The following is a 19,770-nucleotide window of genomic DNA, read 5'->3' as shown; positions in this document are numbered from 1 at the left end:
ATTGGTCAGTTGTGCAAGTTCTTGCCATCATAACTTAGGGTAGTCATGAATTCTACTTCAGGTAGGACTTGCAGAGGACAGTCGTATGTTAAAAGCCATCTTTTATATGGAGGACTAAGTCTAGCGTACAGACAAATAACTCAAAAGAAGGGAAAATGGGGGCCTTGAAGTGGCCCATCAGCAGTTAGCCCCTGAACAGCAGAGTAGCAGGAATGCAGGGCATCTGGCCACTCTTCTCTACCATAGTGTTATGGACTGTATTTCTCTGTGTAGTATTTATTTCTAAATTTGCATTATTTATATAAATCAGAACATGCAAATTTGGGCATATCTGTTTCCACTTATCCCTCTTGTTTTGGTGGTATATTTACTCTTTTTTGACAGTATGTAAGTAGTTAACCTCTGTGCACTTCAGAAAAAATTGAATCAGTTGATGCTTCTTCCATCAACAGCCTATAGACATTTGTCCTTCAAAGAAGAATTAGTTTGCGAAAGCCTCAATAACTTTGTGTGTGGACCTTTTAGCACTGGAGTTTGTGATAGCTGATTTTCAAAAGCATATATTAAGCTTCAAGAAGTTGTTTTAATAGTCAGAGCTGCAATGTCAAATAATTGCTCTTCAAGATGCTCTTCCCACATTTCCCATTCCAGTCTTAGGAGAACAGTTTGGCGGTAAAGGTCACCATGCTAGGCCCAGCTTTAGTCATGGAAGCTTTAACAAATTCCTTGGATCACCTTCAAAGATAACCTCTGCCATGGTTTGAATTGTTACAATTACCCTTTTCTGACAGATGGTGTGGTATGTATGTTACATGAATATCCCTGCCCTTCAAGTCCCATTGTTTCCAGATTTTTGTGAACACTGCTAATGAATTATTCTTTTTATCCAATCAACAAATCTGGAAACATTCACATAAACGCCAGGCCGATGTGGGAGTGCACACTTGTAGCCAAAGGATATCACGCCAGCCAGTATCCACTTTTCACTCTCTTGACACATCAGTGGCCCACCGGAATCTCCCTGGAATGACAAATAGAAATTAAAACATTCTTACATGGATTCTTTTTTTTTGAAAAACAAAAGTATTTCTAAAGGCTAGATGAGATTTGCTATGGCCTTAAGCATTCAGTTAGATGCCTGTCTGTTATGTGCAGTGTTAATGCAGCCCTCTGTATGCTTTTCTAGTTTAAGCTAAATTCTTTGAGCATGCATGAAAGTGTGTCACAAGAGCTTTTGTAAACACTGAAGGAATAGATGCTGCCTTTCTTAGACTCCAAAGCATCTTTAGATGCTCTCTGCTTATGACAGCAGCCCATGGCCTGTAATGATATTTGCAGTTGCTTCTTTTTCCCTTGGGTGGTGGGGCTGGATACGGTTTTTTTCCATTAAACAAATTCAAGGATGTTAAGGTCACAAATAGCAACAAATGAAAGCAGTAGGATGACTACAATGACGATGCCACTGCCAGAGACGAGGCCTCACTTCCTGGCAAGTTAAGTTCTACTTTTTCAGCCATCAGTATTGTTAAACCCCTGTATAAAACACCTAGTATCACAAGTAATGATCAGAGAATCAAGCAACAACTCACACTGTAGCAGAGAAAACATACTGTTTCCATTTACCTGGCAAGAATCAATTCCTCCTTCATCATATCCAGCACATAGCATATTTCCAGTAATATTGTACTCAGGCATCTGCTGCTGGCATTTCTTTCGTGTTATAAGAGGAACTACTGCTTCTTGTAATATATTTGCAACAGAACCTGTTTAAAACTCAGAAATACATACATTTAATCAGTGTCTTATATAATGCCTGCCAAGTTCTTCAAACAAGGTTTTCATTTGGACAGTATTAATTTCCATTAGGAAGCGACTGAACTGCCTAAGTTATCAGATTACTAAATTCAGTGAAGTATATACTGGTAGCTGAGCATCGCAGTCCTTACCTACTCTGTGGGAAACAGTGTGCAGTATCCTGTGCTGCTCATATACTAATAGAATGGACTGTTAGCACAATAGGAACTTAGATTTGGAGCTCCTCTGACTTAGCCCATTTTGGAAATGAGCTTTTCAGAAAATATATCAGGATTTTTTCAGTAATCATTAGTTCCTGTTGTACTAGCAAAGATACAAAATTAATATAAAATATGCCCAATGTTACTTCCAATATTTTCTTCAGAAAGGTGTGAAAGGAATAAATACATGTTCATGCATATTTAAATAGCTGGATACCCACATATGGAAAATCTGACTGAAGATATTTTGTTGTCCTAAATAAGAAACACAGGGCAAGATGAGGCCACTGTTTCAAATGTTGATAAGGTTAACATATGAAAAAATTTACTTTAAAGCTGAACATTCATTTCTGCTTATATATTTGGAATTTAACTGGGTTCCATAGGTAGTCAATAAGACTGACTTGTACCAGCACTCTTTCTTAAATGTGCTGATGTCTGTGTTAATGCACAGACTAGCTCGAAGTTTGCACTTGCATTGCCATGCTGGGTTTCTCATTCTCTCATTTCATTCTGTTTATTTCAACCAAGAATCATCAGAAATCATTGACATGCACAGAAGAAGTCCTGGGGAATGGTCTGATAGCACATGATGAAGCCACCTTGCTTAAGTGAAAGAGATCTGGATCTGGTCATTATATGGATGGCAAATTGCCCAATATATGTTGAGTTTCATGATGGAAGAGAGGTAGAATTCAATTTTGATAAGTTGTTTAACACCACTAAATCCTAAATAATACAACATTAAATTTACTTGGTGTCAAATATTATTTCTTCCTGAATCTTGTATTATATTCTACTGAACTAAGAAATATTCACATTTAAGTTTGTATATGATGTCTGTAAACAAAACTGTCCTAATTCTATATGTTTATCCTGGTTATATAAGAAAGAATGTGATTTGCCATGGTAATTCCGTATAATCTTACTTATGTAGTTTATAATTGAGTGGAAAATAATAGAAGGATAGACAAATTTCTTTTGAAGTATAAACAACTAAGAATGCTAGTTAGATTGATGAAGGTATAAGCTTTTGTTGCACTGCCCTTCTGTTTACCATTTTCATCACCTGCACCCATGTATTTATCTGCCAACTGAAGATAGCACTTCAGTAATCTGATGAAGTGGAATTAAGCCCATAGAAGAGTGCACCATAATATGCTAGTTTTTAAGTTGCCACAAGACTCTTTGTAGTTTCTGATTTATTTATTTAGAACATTTCTATGCTGCCCCATTCGCAAAAAGCCTCAGGGAGGCTTACAAAATAAACAAACAATCATATAATTAACCTTAAAAATCCGGAAACATCTCAGCACAAGCATAAAAACCCAATAAATACAATCAATAATTAACAATTAAAATAACTTTTAAATAAAAAGGTTTTGGCCTGGTGCCGAAAAACAAATAACAACGGCGCCAGTCGGACCTCTCTGAGGAGCGCATTCCATAGATGGGGCGCCACCGCAGAGAAGGCCTTCCTCTGGGTACTCACCCTCCTAATATCTTTCATGGAGGGTTCCCGGAGAAGGGCCTCTGCCGCCGATCTCAAGGGGCGGAAGGGCATATATGGATGCAAGCGCTCCTTTAGATAACCAGGTCCCAAGCCGTTGAGGGCTTTATAGGTGATAACCAACATCTTGAATTGGGCCCGGACTTCAATGGGAAGCCAGTGAAGCTGACGGAGGACTGGGGTTATATGAGAACAACGCCCAGTCCCCGTCAGCAACCTGGCAGCTCTGTTTTGCACCAATTGAAGTATCCGGACCGTCTTCAAGGGCAGCCCCACGCAGAGCGTGTTACAGAACTCTGTAATTTAATGGAATCTTTAAATACATCCCCCACTCAAAAAGGGCAGTTTTTGAAGGCATAGTCAAAAATTATAGAACAATATTCCCTGTATCAAGAATAACACGATAGAGTGGAAGAATGCCACTCTGAATTGAGGAAACTTGTCACTTTTCCAACTTCATACTGTTGAATGGGTGACTGACTTTTATTTATTTGGTCATATGTGGTATGTAGGTGTGGGCATAATTCAGTTGTGGTTAGGGTGCTGAGTATCCATGAGCACTTTTATGTTGACTGGAAATTCCAGAGGCTTTATGCTCAGGGTTTTGTGGCCTTGTGTGGAGTGAAGTTGACACCTCACCCACTTTAAATTTTGCAATTCTGGGAGGAAGTGATGTGGGAAGTCCTCTGTAGCCTGCAGGCACCATCTGGCAAGTGTGAGATGTCTTGCTTGATATTATAGTAACCTGTAAGACTAGTAGCCTGTACTACCCCAACCTCTGGAGATCTGTTCTTAAGAAACAAGAGCACAATTTATACCAAACCATGATGTGTCCCTCTCTTTTTTGCTTCTCCCATTCACTTAGTATAGTTAAGTTCAGGCTCTGCTGCAAAGTTGCTGTAATTAATCTAATTTACATGCATAATATGCATAACATCATGCATTACATGTAAATTATGCTCTTATAATTCATTTGTATTCATTTTCACCAAGTTTTCTTGTTGTGATTGCATCAGGACAATTCCAGAATATGAAGAGAACAGAGTTCTGCTCATGCTGTGATTCCAATAAGACTTTTTAACAGTGTGATGACATACCTTGATGTATGATTCTTCCCCAGCCAGCAATAGAACAATTAGTTCCTGGCAAAAATTGTTTGCTGTTGTCTGGTAAGCAAATAGGCTGAATGTAATCTGAGAAAAACAAATGATCAAACAGTTTTAGTCCCAGTGTCCAGTCTTTCATGATGGCATTATTCAAGCAGTTCCTCAGAGTCTATGGTACCGAATTCTAGTTGCATCAAATTCTTCTTCTGTCTGAAATGTGCAATATCTGGATTTTCTGAAGTTATTTTCTCTTTGGACCTAACTCAATTCATTACATGAAGGACAAATTATTAAAGAAAACAGTCCTACCTGTGTAATTCACTCTGAATTGAAGATGCATCAAAGCAATGTCACTGTCTTTTGTTCGCTTATTGTAATGGGGATTTATGATAATTTGATCTATCTCTTGGTTGACTGTTTGTGGATATGATAAATTCAGTTGGGTATGCAATCCAAGATGTGCTTTCCACTGAGATGGATTTAAATTCCTTCTGGAGATTACAATGAATATTCTGAGTCAGAATCACCCATAGTTAATAACAAACCCAAGCAATCAGTGATTTATAATTTTTGTGCTTTTCCATTCTAAACCACACTGGCACAATGTACTCATGTGCAATTTGCATTCACAATATGGCTTGTGTTTTCCATGGATTATGTCCCATGTCCTTTTCATGTTGTTCACATTGCTGATTTTGTAAGGACTGGTGACAATATAAATTAGTGTTCCTCAATTTTTTGACAACTGGAACACAATTGAAGAGACACATTACCTTTACACTCAAAAAGATACATTTACATATTGTTGATCAGTTCCCAGGAAGAGCATAGGCTGATCAGGATAAGATAATTCAGTTTGTCTCTTGCTACCCTCCTCTTTGCCCATTCGGTTTGTATTGGATCTATACCTGCTGCACAATTCTACCATGCCTGTCACCTATGATGTGAATGGCATTATGGGGTATCTTTGTTTTCTCCATCAAAGTTGCAATTACACATTATACAAATTAATGCAATATTTTCATCATACTTGCATATGACAAGCAATGCAGATTAGTACACATTGATAATATTCATGCCTTATAAATAACCCCAAGTATGTCTGTTCTGTTTTAATAAATACACCAAAACATTGGGGCAATGCTTTCCTATTTACAAAGCTTTTCAAAATTTTGATTCATAAAACATTGTTTCTATTTTTAAAGACATGTGGATACATTTTGACTTTTTTTTTTTATCAAAAGTACTCGAACATAATCTTACTTATGCATGCTTGAGCATTGGGGCTCATAGTATTGGGAAGTGGGATATCAGTGCAGAAATGTGGAACTGCTCCAATATAGTTAAGATTTGAGGAAAGAGTGTGAAGGCCTACTTTCAGATCAGTCAATGGGGCAGGACTGTACTAGTGCACATTGGGATATATTAGTGCAAACCTGTTTGCTTGTTTATTTGCATTTTAATGATGGAAGGGGAAATTAAAGGTCAGTCAGTGATCATTGAGGAGAACTAGATGTTCTGTTCTACTTTAACTAGGGGGCCATTGCTGAAAACTGACAAATAGGAACGATTTGGATTCCCCTCTCACCACCCCTTATGTGGCTTTTGGTCTGGCTGTTATGCTGCATCTACCTTTATAAGATATGAGGTCACACCACTGGCAACACATTGGATGAGTAATGTGGATACTCAATTGACTCTAGATAAAATAGGAACACTTAGCCTAGTATAGCATATTTAATGAAGATAACTTTACATTAATCATTCTTTATTTGCTTACATCCTATACTGTAACTGTTGAAAGATGAGGCTACAAGTAAACTGAAGAATTGCCAATTTGGATTCCATTTCAGTGGCAAAGAGCTTTGAATATATTAAATACATTACAAGAAATTAGTTCACATTTTCATGTTATGTAGAAGGCTGTAGCAATTATAAATAAATGGATTTATTGCATCTGATGAATAGATGCAAAAAACAAAAATCCAACCGTTTAAGAGTATATAAAGCAGAATTTCCTTTTATCTCTGTAATCAATGCATTGAAGGAAGGTATAAATATTTTAAATTTTGAGGTGTTGTATATGCAGAGGTTTTAAAATCTTGCCTAGGCATGAGAAACCTGCAGATCAATCTGTATCCATGCACAGGTGGATTGAAGTCATTTGGAAGGAACAGCAGGGTATAAATGGCCTCTGCAGGAATGTGGGTTCAATGGGCTCATTGTACCCTTTTCTCTGCAGTCTCACACATCTGGTCGTACTTTAAAGAAGTCAGTGGGAAAACATTCAAACCCAGATTTGCACAGTAAATAAACCTCATATTCTTCTAACCTATTACTTTGGCTGGATAGAACAAAGGATTTGATAGAACAAGACTTCATGTATCAGAACCAACGTGGAGGGAAAGCAATCTCATAAGATCTACTGTTTTTTGAGAAGAAGGCAATGGCCACCAGTCAGGGCTGGGTGCAAAACAGTGGTTTTCCTTGGAGGGTGGAGCCAGGTTCAGAATTACGGTCTAAGAGCAGAGTTATACAGAACACTGCATTCCCAGGGGTGGGCTTCTGCTACTGCCTTCTCCTCTCTGGACTAACCATAAATAGAGCTTACTGCTGCAGTATGTGTGGGTGCTCCCACTACTTTCTGCTCCTACTATTCTGAGGAAGAGGCCCCTCTGCCTCAAATATTCATATTCTAGTAGTTAACAAACTTGAGACAGTACTTGCCACCTTCAGAGCAAAGGGACACACAGACCTGACACTCTCCGAGGCTACCTCACCCACAGGGACTTGCTCTGAGAAAAGATCACTCAGTCATTTATGCACCTGTGGTTCGGACAGCCCTTCAGGACTGACATTAGGCACTTTGATGAAAAACCTGGTTGCTGCAGTGCCTGTGGTGGTCTAGCTGGTGGGCTACTGGACAAGTGTTGGAAGCAGCTGTGGGTATGTGTGCTGGCAGCAGCATGGCATAGGCAAACCCTGTGGGTGCGGATGGTTGGGCACCTTCACAATCTGCCAGCCGAGCAAAGCAGCCCATGATGGCTCAGGACTGGTCCAGTCCTGCTTGAGGATGAAGCAAGTGACCTTGCTTCATCCCCATGAAAAACTGCAACATACGATCTACAGCTGGGAAAGGTGGTATTTTATTGTTGCTGTTCAGCAACTGAAAGTCAGAAATCCTCATCAATCTACCACAAATCATTCAGGGATCTACCATGGATTATTAACTTATTATCATTAACTTCCATCCACTCCTTTACTTTTGATTTCATGGGTGCAATATGTTTCCTATCCTACACATTGCCAAACTCAGCCTGCATTCAAAAAATAAAACAGCTTCTTTTTCTGCATATATAAGAGAGGTAATTGGAGATTTGTGGCATGTTGTAAAAGGCCAGATTACTTATTTAATATAACCCTGGGGAGTGCTGTCCTCTCTCAGTCTTACAGAAAAGGACTGCATAACCTTATTGTGACTGGGAGAACCTTATTTCACTCTATGCTCACTTCCTCGGTGCTCTAATATGACCATGCAGTTGCTTTTAATGCCACTTTAGCAACCACTTACATGTCCACCACAACCATTGACACCTCATTAACACATCACCCCATCTGGTTCCAGTCCAAGGGCGTAACTGCAAGAAAATGGAGCTATTGCTTTGCCTAAGCTCTGTGGCCAGGTAGAGTCTTGTTAAAGGAAATAGGTACCAACAGAAACTGTGCTAGAGGCATGAAATATAGATAAAACACCATGATACTCCTGGGAAGTTTGGAATTATGTTACATGAATATAGCTCAGCTGACACTAACACGTCATTAATAGCTCAATACATGTCATGTGGGAAATTGGGAACCTTGAATGGTGCTGCAGTTCTGTGTCATGCTTATCAACACAATATTATATATAAGTAGAGTAGATTAAAAGTTGCCAGGCAAATCTTCAGCACATTAATAAATCTGGATGGGAAAATAACATGGGCTATTGACATTCTTCAATCATCAGTTAACTTTTAGAAAATACCTTAGAAGACATTACATCCTACTATTTTGGTTTTGCATGGGGAAGAAGCATCAATTTTGTGTGAAACTGTGCTTTATTGTCTATTTCCTGTATAAGTGTTACATTCAAATGCATTGCCTAATAGCATGAGAATCAAAAAGACAGGCTCAGTGTTTATGGTGCATTTTCATTAGCGCTAAGCTAAGCTTCTTAACCAGTTTTATATGATTGATGAAACTGCATATTTTTGAGTTTGGAGATTCTGCAGTGTCAGACTCTTGGGCAAAGTTATCACATCCATGAAATAAGTTTAGGGTGGAATGAACCAGATCTTATTGTTATCTGTGAAAGGGCAGATCAGCACTGACAAAAACATTCTGAAGTAAACCGTGTGAGGAAAAAGAATGAAGCTTATAAACAGATCAAGGATTCAAGTTACCCATATACACAGTGTGCAGCTGAGACTAGCCATTCATTGCTGATAAGGGAAGCTCCACAAGTTGGCTTGGAATTGAAACTTAGTGAGACCATCCAAGGCCAAACGCCTTCTTGAGCATCAGAGCCACCAACAATTTTTGTGCTGTGTTTCCTGGGAATCAATCTTTCACCACAATCTGTGTGTAAAATAAAAGAAAAGGTTACAATTAAGAGCATGTCAGAAATAGATTTGGTGGCTGGCCTTCCTCTGTGATGGAGATTGGTTTAGGCTTCTCTTACAGATTTCTCATTCTTTTCTTGTTGCTTTTTAATGTCTTGGACTCACTAAATTAGTTATTTTAGACTCACATATTAGTTATTTATTTACAAGATTTATGTGCCACTTTGCATCCAATAAGATTTCCAAGTGTTAAACAATCAAAGAAGAAAACTGAATCAAAATACAAAACAAAATATTTAAAGATCAACTTATAGCAATACAACCCTGACTGGTCAATCAGGGGAGTCTTAATTAAATAAAAAAGACTTCAGTGGGAACCAAAACAATGTCAGTGCCCACCTGAGCAGTGTGTTCCACAGAGATGGTGCCAGTACAACAAAGGATGTATTCCAAGCGAACTCCAAGTAGATTGGAACCACCTTATTGGATGACTGCAGTGACTGCCCAGGTTGGGAAGGGAAAAGACCCTCTGCCAAATATCCTACACTATCTGCAGGTTCTGAATGAGCCTTAAGGAAAACCCCACACAAAACATGTTGTGATAATCTAGACTTAAGGTTGTTAGCTCCTGTACCACTGTGTTCAAGCTATTTCAAAATGGGGAAGGAGGTAGCTGGCATACAAGTCAAAACTGGTGGAAGTCACTCCAGTAATAGAGTTGGATCCAGGAGTACTACCACATTACGTACCTAAGCTTTCAGAGAATGTGCAAGCCTATTCAGAACAGGTAATAGTCTCATCTTCCAGACCAAGAGATGACTGCTCCCCAAGGTCTCTCTGTCTTACCAGGATTCAATTTCAGTTTATTGGCCCTAATCCAGCCCATCCACAAGTCTAAGCCGTTATCTAGGGCTTGTGCAGCCTCAAGTGATTCAGATGCTACAGGGAGACAGAACTGTATATCACCAGCATACAGATAGCCCTTTTCTCCAAATCCAGTAATGACCAGAAGTTTCACCCAGGGCCCAGTTTATGGAACCAGACCAGAAGGATATCATGGTTGATGACTTTAAAAACGCCATGAGAGACTGAGCAAAATTAACAGGCCTTGTACTTCTCCTGTCCTTCTCTCCATAAAGGTCATCTATCAGGACACACAGTTGATCTAGTCTTGTGACCAGGCTGAAACCCATATTGGAATGGTTCTAGCTTCTCCTTTATGTCCAGATATGATTTCTAGGATTACCAAGAACAATCTTTCTTGGGTGTATAGATGCAGGGAAGGCTGGTGATTCCTATGTAGAGGGAATCATTCTTTCAAGTTTTTCTTTTGAGCATTATTTATTTTATTTATTAAAACATTTTTATGCCTCCCTATTCGCCGAAGCCTCGGGGCGGCTCACACATTATATGCGTAGGAACTTTATAGGAGCTTTCCATGGTGCTAAACTTCATCCCCCTTCATCACCACAGGAACCATAGTTAACTTCTATAAACCTGCAATGGATGAGGGACCCCACTAACATAGGTGTTCCCAGTTTGCTGTGTACATATATCAAAACATATGTACATCTTGCTAGCTGTTCATAATAGTGAAAAGCCTTTCCTTTGGAGAATCCACATAATATGAGATGGGATACCTACTGGAAGCTCTGAAATATTATCTTATGTGGTCTGTTTCTTTCGGTGTCCTAAAATGAACCAAGAGAATACTTTTGGTTTCTGTTGTGTCTTGCCTATTCATGCTAAATGTGAAAAATACGCTGGGACATTTTGGGTGACCATAAAAAACATACCTGTTTAGGTCTTCTGTATTGAACTTTTTATTTTTCATGCACTTACGTTTATTGTTGCATTGCAGGTGTATCACCAGGTTACTGGAACAGTGTAGCCTAGAATGACAGAATGAATACATTTGTTTTTGTTGTTTATGGAGGAGGGGCAGTAAACCATTTTTTCTGTTCAAGGCAGCATTCATTGGGGCAGTGCTGAATCCAGCTGAGGGCAAAGGCCAGAGCCAGAGGTGAGTAGGAACACTCCTCTTCTCTCTCTCTTTCACCCATCTCCATTCTCCTTCCCTGTCCTGCTCCCCCCTTTTCTCTTCACCCAGCAGGATGCTCAGGGGAGGGACAGATTACTTTTGAAAGAGGTCTAAATAGATCACCCACAGAAGGCTTTTGACAACACTATGCAATGCCTGTTTTTCACAACTGACTTTCTTTAACTGTTGGAAGACTACAAGGTTATTAACATTTCACTTTTGCTTCAAATTGTTTTTTAAAAATCTGATCCTAGAGAGTCAGTAAAAAGTAAAACAAAGAAGCCTCTGCCAAACCCCACAAATTCATAACCATGTATCTGATGGAAGATGTGCATTTCAGTATACTCAGTAGTATTGCTTCTTTATATGTTCACATACCGATTTGCCACTAGAGATCAGTGTGGCCAAAGATTTCAAAATGTTAGCTTGATAGAAAGCAGAGCCCAATTTCAGATACAACTCTGTTTTTTCCAGGTCTACCATAGCTTTATCTAGAAGCTTCATAAATATTTGGCTAATAGAGAAGACAAATTCCAGTACAGCAAAAGACCAAAAATAAAAATTAGTGGTATATTTGTTGTCTAGCTGCTTGAAAAACCCATTAGCCTACATTCAGTCAAATGCTAGCACATCATGGATCTAGCCAAACATTATTATGTCATGGATGAATGATGACATATAAATACAGCATAATTGCTCAAAAGAGAAATAGAGCATTGTTCCCTTTCCATGGGTCATTTCTTTATTAATGGAGAGTGCCCAGTTTTATTTTCCCACTGGTACAGGAATCTTATGACCTTATCTTCAGCCTAGTGTTACTACAGTGGATGTTTGCTACACAGCTGAGTATTTGAACTTTTCTCAGTACAGTTAGCTGACTGTTTAATGGTGCACCATTTTGGTTCTGGTAGACTGAAGGCCTGACCAAGGATTCTAAGACCTCCATACCAGCAAATGCCATTTTTAAAGATAGTTTGCCTCGTATGCTCAGGATAGGTCTGAATCTCATGGTGACCATTTCATCTGAACATTTAGTAGAAAGGGGAAATGCCCATTGATGAATCCTTCTTTCTAATTCAGTTTTGCACAGGAGGGAAGCATTTGATGTTGAACACTTCCAAATAAATCATTCCCTAATCTATGAATTGGCACACTTCTCTGCCAGATTGTATCATACTGATATTTTGCTCATCTGCAGCCAGAAGAAATTCTCATGAACACAAATTCTCTTCAAAAAAATGGAGAGTTTATCTTTGTTTTAAATGATATGACATTCCGACTGCAAATTTGGTTTATGTAGCTGGCCACAAGCTGTTGACAATTTCTTGGTCATAAAATGTTAAAGGATCATGCATTGCATTTAAATAAAACATAAATGTATGCTAAATATAAGGTCAACTCCTCCTCCTCATCATCATCAAATGCTTACCTTGGTATTAATATTAAGCTACTATTGGCTGCTTTTTGAACTCCTATGAAAGGGCCAGTCCCATCAAATAGAAGAGGGAATGATGTATTTGCATTCCTACAAGGGAAAACAATTCTTGAGATACATTATTTCAAATAATAAAACATTCTAGAAGCAATAATAATTAAGACAAATATACATAATTATATAATGATATAGCAAATGGTTTTATTAAGTACTTTTCCTTTTCCAGTTCCTTTTTCATTTTCTCACTTCCTATCTCTCAGCTGAGGAATTCCCTTTTCATAGACACTTTTCACACAGTGTCTGACTTAGCACTCATATGAAGCAATGCAGAGGTTAAATGGAATGATCAGAATATAGTGCTCAGCAATTCCTGTGACCACAATGAAAACCAGCCACAAAATGGCAGCACTTGGAAAGAAATATTTCTACCACTGTGTTTTGCCTTTTCTGGATTGAGAATGCAAATTAACTTGTCAGAGAGAGAATCAGGTCAGTCAATTTTAAGAAATCAAGGGAATAAATCCACTTATTAAATCAGAGGCAAGAAAGGCAGAAATAGTAATTGCTTTTAGACTGTGCCCACAGCCTCAGTCTAGAAACTGAACTTATGTAAGTGGCTTCTGGGACCAAGTGCCTTGATCCAGCCATGGACATTTCACATATTTCAGTTGTTGGTATGTGCACTTCCTCATTCAGCAAATAAAGCATGCTTCTGCACTGGCTTTCCAGACCGAAGCAGAAGTGCATAGTTCTGTATGAAAGCAGACATTACCTTGTAACTCCATTCTAGTTTATCAATGCTAACATGCTTTAATTTGGCAAATAAGGATGGTGACCTTTAATTTTACCCACCACTGACTTAAGTCAAATCTAATCTTAGGAGTTTTACATGCAAGTTCAAACACTATTTGATCTGGAATGCTGTGGGAGAAATTCTCTGTAGGACCTCTCTACACATTGGGATAAAATCAGCAGAAGACCAGACTGCAGGTTGTAATATAATACAACAGAAGTTGCTGATTAATAGGCAGAATGTCTTGGAGGTTTAAAACAAGGACACTTAAAGGAAATGTGCAAATACTCATGCAGGATAATCCAACATTTAGCTGGAAGATGGACTAAAGACCCAAATGCCCCCCCGCCCCCCAGTTTATTTGATTTTATGATTGCCTTTGTTCTTGCCACTTTACAATAGTGTATGGAACCAGCAAGTTTGTGCAGGTATGTAAGGATCTGGCTGAGCAAATATAAGAGTAGAGTGTAGTGATCTTCCCTCACTATTTCAAGCAAAGGGGACACTGTATGCAGTTAACAGATGTACACACACTGGGCTAAAATTGGCCTTAGTTTCTTTTGCTCTTCTGAAAGTTTAACAAGCTGTTTCTCAAGTTGCTTTCAAGGAGGATGATGCTGAGCACACATAGTCCCTCTGATTTACTTCTCCAAGTCACTGTGGAAAGACCAGACATTTCCAATTTCATCTGTGGTTAGCCATTTTCCTCAGGAAAAGGGGAGATAGAAAGCAAATTCCTCTATAAATCTTGACTGAAAAAGTGAACTTCTTTCAAAGATTTCCCTTCTTCTGCTGGTGCTGCTGTTCAGTTTGGTTGGTTTCTTATTTAAGTGCTACTGAAATGGGACAGAAAAAGCTAATGTGGAGTGTTTGTAAGTTTTATTGGTTTTAGTAGGAGAGTTAAAATGCACAATATGGATAATCCCATGGGATTAGAAGTGACAATGTAACTCCTTTTGAAAATACAAAGGATTATGTTGTCATTGTCATTTTTCATGGTATCATCATCATCATCGCCATCATCCTCAATATCATTTCTACACTGCTTAATAGCCAAAGCTATCTGTGAAGTCTGCAACAGTTCAATACAAGTGCATATTTTTTTTTCAAAATACAAAAACGTACACATTTGTTAAAATGTTATTATTGTTGCTAGTAACTTTATTATTGCTGAGTACCTTCTGCATCATTGAGTAGCATTTTTAGGAAATACCATTACCCACTTCCAAAGACAGAAAAGAGAAAGGAGATGGAATGCCTGCTGATACTGGTTTTTAGAACTATTCAGCATTTGCTATACAAGCTTCAGTTATTTGTAATAAAACTTTTGGAACCTAATCTTCTGCCACAGACTCAAACATAAATCTGGTACATTATACTGTGCACACCCTTATTATTTCTCTTGCACTTCTGCTATTTCTTTCAAAGAAGTACACCTTCAGAAAGAGCCTTAGTGGAGAACTGACAAGAAAATATGGTATTTTTTTCACTAGAAATGACTCCTAACACTTTCAAATGTGTGCATTGAAAAACCTCATATCAGCACACTGCCTTTATAATGTTGGCTATACTTATGGCTGTGCACAATACAATATACAATTCACAAAGCATAAGCAATTGCCTTACTTACCATAGTCCCAACCAGTGGCACACACTGGTTGACAGTTGTTCGGTCCAACCATCTGCACAAGCTGTATGCCATTTATTGTCAACCTTGAACTGGACCAGCCCATTGATGCTGAGAGAACCATTGACTAAACGCACTATTAGCAAACATAATAGGAGTAAATATTGATTGTAAAACACAGATTGTGGGTCATTTCTACTTATTAAGAAGCAGTATAGGAACTTCCATTCTATGAAGGAAATATTGGCAAAGGGAGTATGGAATTTAGTACCACTTTTTGCTTCATTTCGGAAGCCTCCGTGGGCAAGGTGGGATTGGATTTGAACCAACATTATTTTTGCCATGTACCTTTCTTCTGCATCCCACCAGATATGTTTAACATACCACAGAGGACAAACTCCAGCTCCTCAGGTGGGGCAGCACCTGAAGGTGGTTTGATGAGCACCCGGACCTGGTTCATACTACCATGTTATTGGACAATAAGGGACCAACTAGAAAGACCAGCCCAGCATCCAGAGTACAGGCAAAGGAGGTCTCTCATCCCATGATTGAGGTCTAGATTTTATTTATTTATTTATTTATTTATTTATTTATTTATTTATTTAAAATGCTAAACCTTCTCATTTTTTTAAAACAAGACAGTGTGCAAAAGAATTAAAAACATTAAAACTAGGCAGCAGTACTTAATTTAAAATACAATAGATAATATTGTATTTTAGATTGTATATATTGTATATAATAGATTAGACTAACATTTTAAAAATGGCTCAGTAAAACGGTTTGGCCTAACTGTAACCCATTTTCAACATTTGGCAGAAATTATTATAAAACATTTCAGTGTGATTTTAACTCTCTCTCTCTCTCTCTCTCTCTCTCTCTCTCTCTCTCTGTGTGTGTGTGTGTGTGTGTGTGTGTGTGTGTGTGTGTGTGTTTAGTATGGATGTCATATATAACCTGCCTATCCAACACAGATTGAATCTCTGTTCCCTTCATTTCTTTCAGGTGCCTGGGAGCACTATTGTCTTGCCAGGATTAAGCTTCAATAATGAGTGCCTTTTCCAGTGTAAACTCGAATTTAGTTTCTGCCATAGGAATAAAGAAAACATTTTTCTCCTCCATCAAATAAGCAGGGTAAGTATTTTGCCTCTGGATCCATATTCAACTAATTATGAAGTCCAAGATCTCTGCCAAGACATGTCTAAAGGTTTCAGTACTAACAGTTATGATTTTTCTCACATCAGCCGAGGAAATATGATTCCAGATCTAAACATCCACCCACAGAAACATTTGTGTCAGACAGCACTTTGACTGTAAGAACACTTCCTTTTCTTTTCTTACAAGACCTCAGCATCATTTCCACGTATGTTCTGCATATAAATGATTGTGCAGAGACCATTATTTCTGTTTTATGTGAAATGGAGCTATGTATGGAACATTTAATTTTGGAAATAACTACCTCCACAGATGGTGCTATGACAACAGCTGTCATTGTTGTCAAAGTAACCCACATATGTGTTGTGAAACAGTTGAAATGCTATTCTCCACAGCTGTTTTATACTCCTGTCAAACAATTTTTTCAGACTTACTCTTGATCCTAAACTCATTTCCTTGAAGGCAGGCTGAAGAACTGAGCCCCAAGTATGTCTTTTGAGCACACACTGAAGTGGATAAATAGGAATTTGCACAGACAGGAACTTCAGAATTCCCATGTGTGTAAGAAGGCCCCACATCAGAATGAATACATCAAAGTTCAGGATATTCCTTCTTTAGTCCTCAACAGTTTCTTTTTTCATTCTAATAGAAATAGAGCTGCACAAGCATTCTAAACAAAGCCAGACTACATTGAAAAGATCATGCTCACTCTCTGAAACAGCCTAAAAATTCAGAAAGCACATGTGAATGTACACAGAGCCTGCAAGCACCAATGTACCTTTGAATTGTCACTTCATAGCCACTCTGCTGTAAGTCTTGTGTGTGTGTGTGCACTTTATGAGTGTTACCTGCACTTAGATCTCGATTCTTAGCCTGTGTAAACATTTCTGTTACTTCACATACACCAGTGCGTAGCCCAAACCCATGGAAACAGGATAGCTCATACTGCTAAAAGTTCACAAAAGCCCATCACTGGCAAGCAGGAGATGTGATTGTGGGGCAGAACATCCTTTCAACTGTATTTTGCCAACATTTGTCATCAAGATTGCTATGACCAGACCAGAGCTCACCTGAAGTTGTTTGATACTTTTTCATCATATTAGCTCGCACTCCTTGGCCTAAGGACTCTAAACTTCTATCATCTCTAAACTATGGGCCATCTAATTAGTGATCTATAGTCTAAGTAGACTGAAGAAAGGGTATCTTAGTTCTTCCTGTGTTTCTTTAATGCTTAAGGGATAGGAGGTGTTCTGCTACAGTAGACCAGGCAAGAGTTATTATGTCAACACCAAGCAAGAAATTACAATTGCTAATAAAAACAACAGCAACAACAAAACAAGAGCAGTAACAAAATGAAATGAAATGAAATGAAATGAAATGAAATGAACTGTGGGTTCAGATAGCATAGTAATCCACATTCAGGGGTAGAGGGTGGGTGCTTTTGAAAGTGTTGGCAGAACCCATCCAAGTTAATAAACCATGGTGAATCATGCACAGTTCACAACCCAACAACAAACCATGGGTTCTTGACATGGGTTGTTCATAGTTAACAAGCCCTGGCTTCTTAGCGTAGCTGAGTTAGGATAGCAGAACCCACAGTTCAACAACAACCCTCATTCAGCCCTTGTTGACGAACATTCAGCCCTTGGCTGGAATGATAATGCAAAGACGTTAAAATTGACAGTCTTCCTTGAAGATGTTCTGTATACTGTATCTGTTTGGCTATACTTTTTTCATAAATGTCACATGGATTTGAATAGGCTGTTGGTTTTTGATATATAGAATATTTACCACAGTCGACTTCGTCAGAATTATCTTTACAATGCTGTGATTGGTCACAAAGGAAAACCAGAGGTATGCATTCTCCACTTCCACATTGATAATAATTGGGTTTGCAAGGATCTGTGAAATTGAAAGGCATAACAAACAAACAAGAGGAAACCAAAAACTAAATAATATATTTATTATAGGGCATGATGGATGTAGCATTTATATAATAACCCGGACTGACAGTTTACTCAGGACAAGAGTCTTAAGATCTCTCATCATTGCCTCCACTTGTGGGCAGAAGCCAGTAAGCAAATATGCAAGGTCAGGTAAACAAGCTGGAAAGGAAGAACTGGGTGCCAGGCCCTGGTCAGGGGCAGAACCACGCCTATCCTTGATGCCAGCCTAGCTGTTTTCTTCTGGGCCCCTTTCCTTTTGGGAAATGAGGCCTATGTTTGTGATGCAAACACACAATGTTTGCAATGGTGTGATACACAGAGTTACAGTGTGAATACAACAGGAGGATAAGAATCCTTCTGGTCCTTCTTTGGTGCAAATCATCCCTTCCCAAGGCTGCTTTGGAGCATAGAATTGGCTGTTGATCTAATGCTAGAGTAATTGAAAGCTGGTGTGCCATGTGCAAAATAGCTCAAGAGAGGCTCTGAGAAAGATCTACATGGTGAACAACAAACCAAGAAATATTTCTTCAATGTTTCATGTGCCATACATTGTTTTACACTGTAGACATTGTTTATTGTTACTCTGAAACTCACCTGGCATCCCTAGATTGTAGCCTGTAGTAAAATTGGCTACAAATCCTTTACTAGTTCCAGACTTGTCAGTAATGAAGAGCACAGTCATCTGGTGGGTTGTAGAGAATATATCTGGCACTGGGAATCTTCCTGTATAGACAGCTAATCACAAAGATAAAACAGAAATATATTTTAGACTTAGCACAAACTATTTCTGCTTGTAAAATTGGTGAAGTGTTGTTTTAAAATTTAAAATCAAAATTAGGACATGCCCCCTCAAGAAATGTTTATGGATAGGAAAACAGTAATTTTCCAGTAATTTGAATATATTCAAACCTATTGTTGAATATATTAAATATTTTGACATAAGCTAAACTTTAAATATGTTCTATCTTTAAATTTGTATTTATCTACAGATGGTGCTGAATTTACATGTTTTACAGTTATGACTTGGTGGAATTTCCCTGGAATAGAGCCAGGCTTTAAGCTCTATCAACGGATCTGGTCCCAACAAATTGTGTATTCACCACTAGGACTTGCCTTGTGACCATTGGCAGGGTGGGTATGTTCTAATATATCTGTGAATAGTGGCATGAAACCCTTGTGTACTCACACAATTCCACTATTCCACAGTACTGCCTGTTTTTTCATTCCTCATAACTCTCTGGCTGTTGCCCTATCATTCCAAAATTATGCAAGTTTCTTGCACAGAAACACTTGTGCATTCATATCATTTTTATACAAATCCTCCATCCTGCCCCCAATTATAGATGGCAAAAGAAGAAGGGGACGGCAGAGGATGAGGTGGCTAGATGGAGTCACTGAAGCAGTTGGTGTGAGCTTAAGTGTACTCCAGGGGATGGTGGAGGACAGGAAGGCCTGGAGGATTGTTGTCCATGGGGTCGCAATGGGTTCGACACGATTTCGCGACTAACAACAACAACAACAACAACTGCACCTTGTGATATTCT

General features: G+C 38.6%; 1 protein-coding gene across 1 annotated transcript in view; it reads right to left on the bottom strand.

Annotated features, from left to right (window-relative positions):
- Nucleotides 1-865: 865 nt before the first annotated feature.
- TMPRSS15 (transmembrane serine protease 15) overlaps nt 866-19,770 on the bottom strand; it is a 66,887-nt gene continuing 47,982 nt past the window's right edge. Inside the window, exons 17-26 of the mRNA XM_044441752.1 lie at nt 18,821-18,961; nt 18,072-18,182; nt 15,132-15,264; nt 12,703-12,798; nt 11,075-11,124; nt 9,074-9,248; nt 4,941-5,122; nt 4,623-4,718; nt 1,624-1,763; nt 866-1,021 (exon numbers count right to left, since the gene is read on the bottom strand). Coding sequence (XP_044297687.1) covers nt 866-1,021; nt 1,624-1,763; nt 4,623-4,718; nt 4,941-5,122; nt 9,074-9,248; nt 11,075-11,124; nt 12,703-12,798; nt 15,132-15,264; nt 18,072-18,182; nt 18,821-18,961 — 1,280 coding nt within the window. The remainder of the gene's footprint in view (nt 1,022-1,623; nt 1,764-4,622; nt 4,719-4,940; nt 5,123-9,073; nt 9,249-11,074; nt 11,125-12,702; nt 12,799-15,131; nt 15,265-18,071; nt 18,183-18,820; nt 18,962-19,770) is intronic.

Source organism: Varanus komodoensis, unplaced genomic scaffold (genome assembly GCF_004798865.1).
Source record: "Varanus komodoensis strain SLA01 unplaced genomic scaffold, ASM479886v1 scaffold4, whole genome shotgun sequence".
Classification (NCBI taxonomy): domain Eukaryota; kingdom Metazoa; phylum Chordata; class Lepidosauria; order Squamata; family Varanidae; genus Varanus; species Varanus komodoensis.
This window is presented reverse-complemented; position numbering and strand designations above follow the sequence as displayed.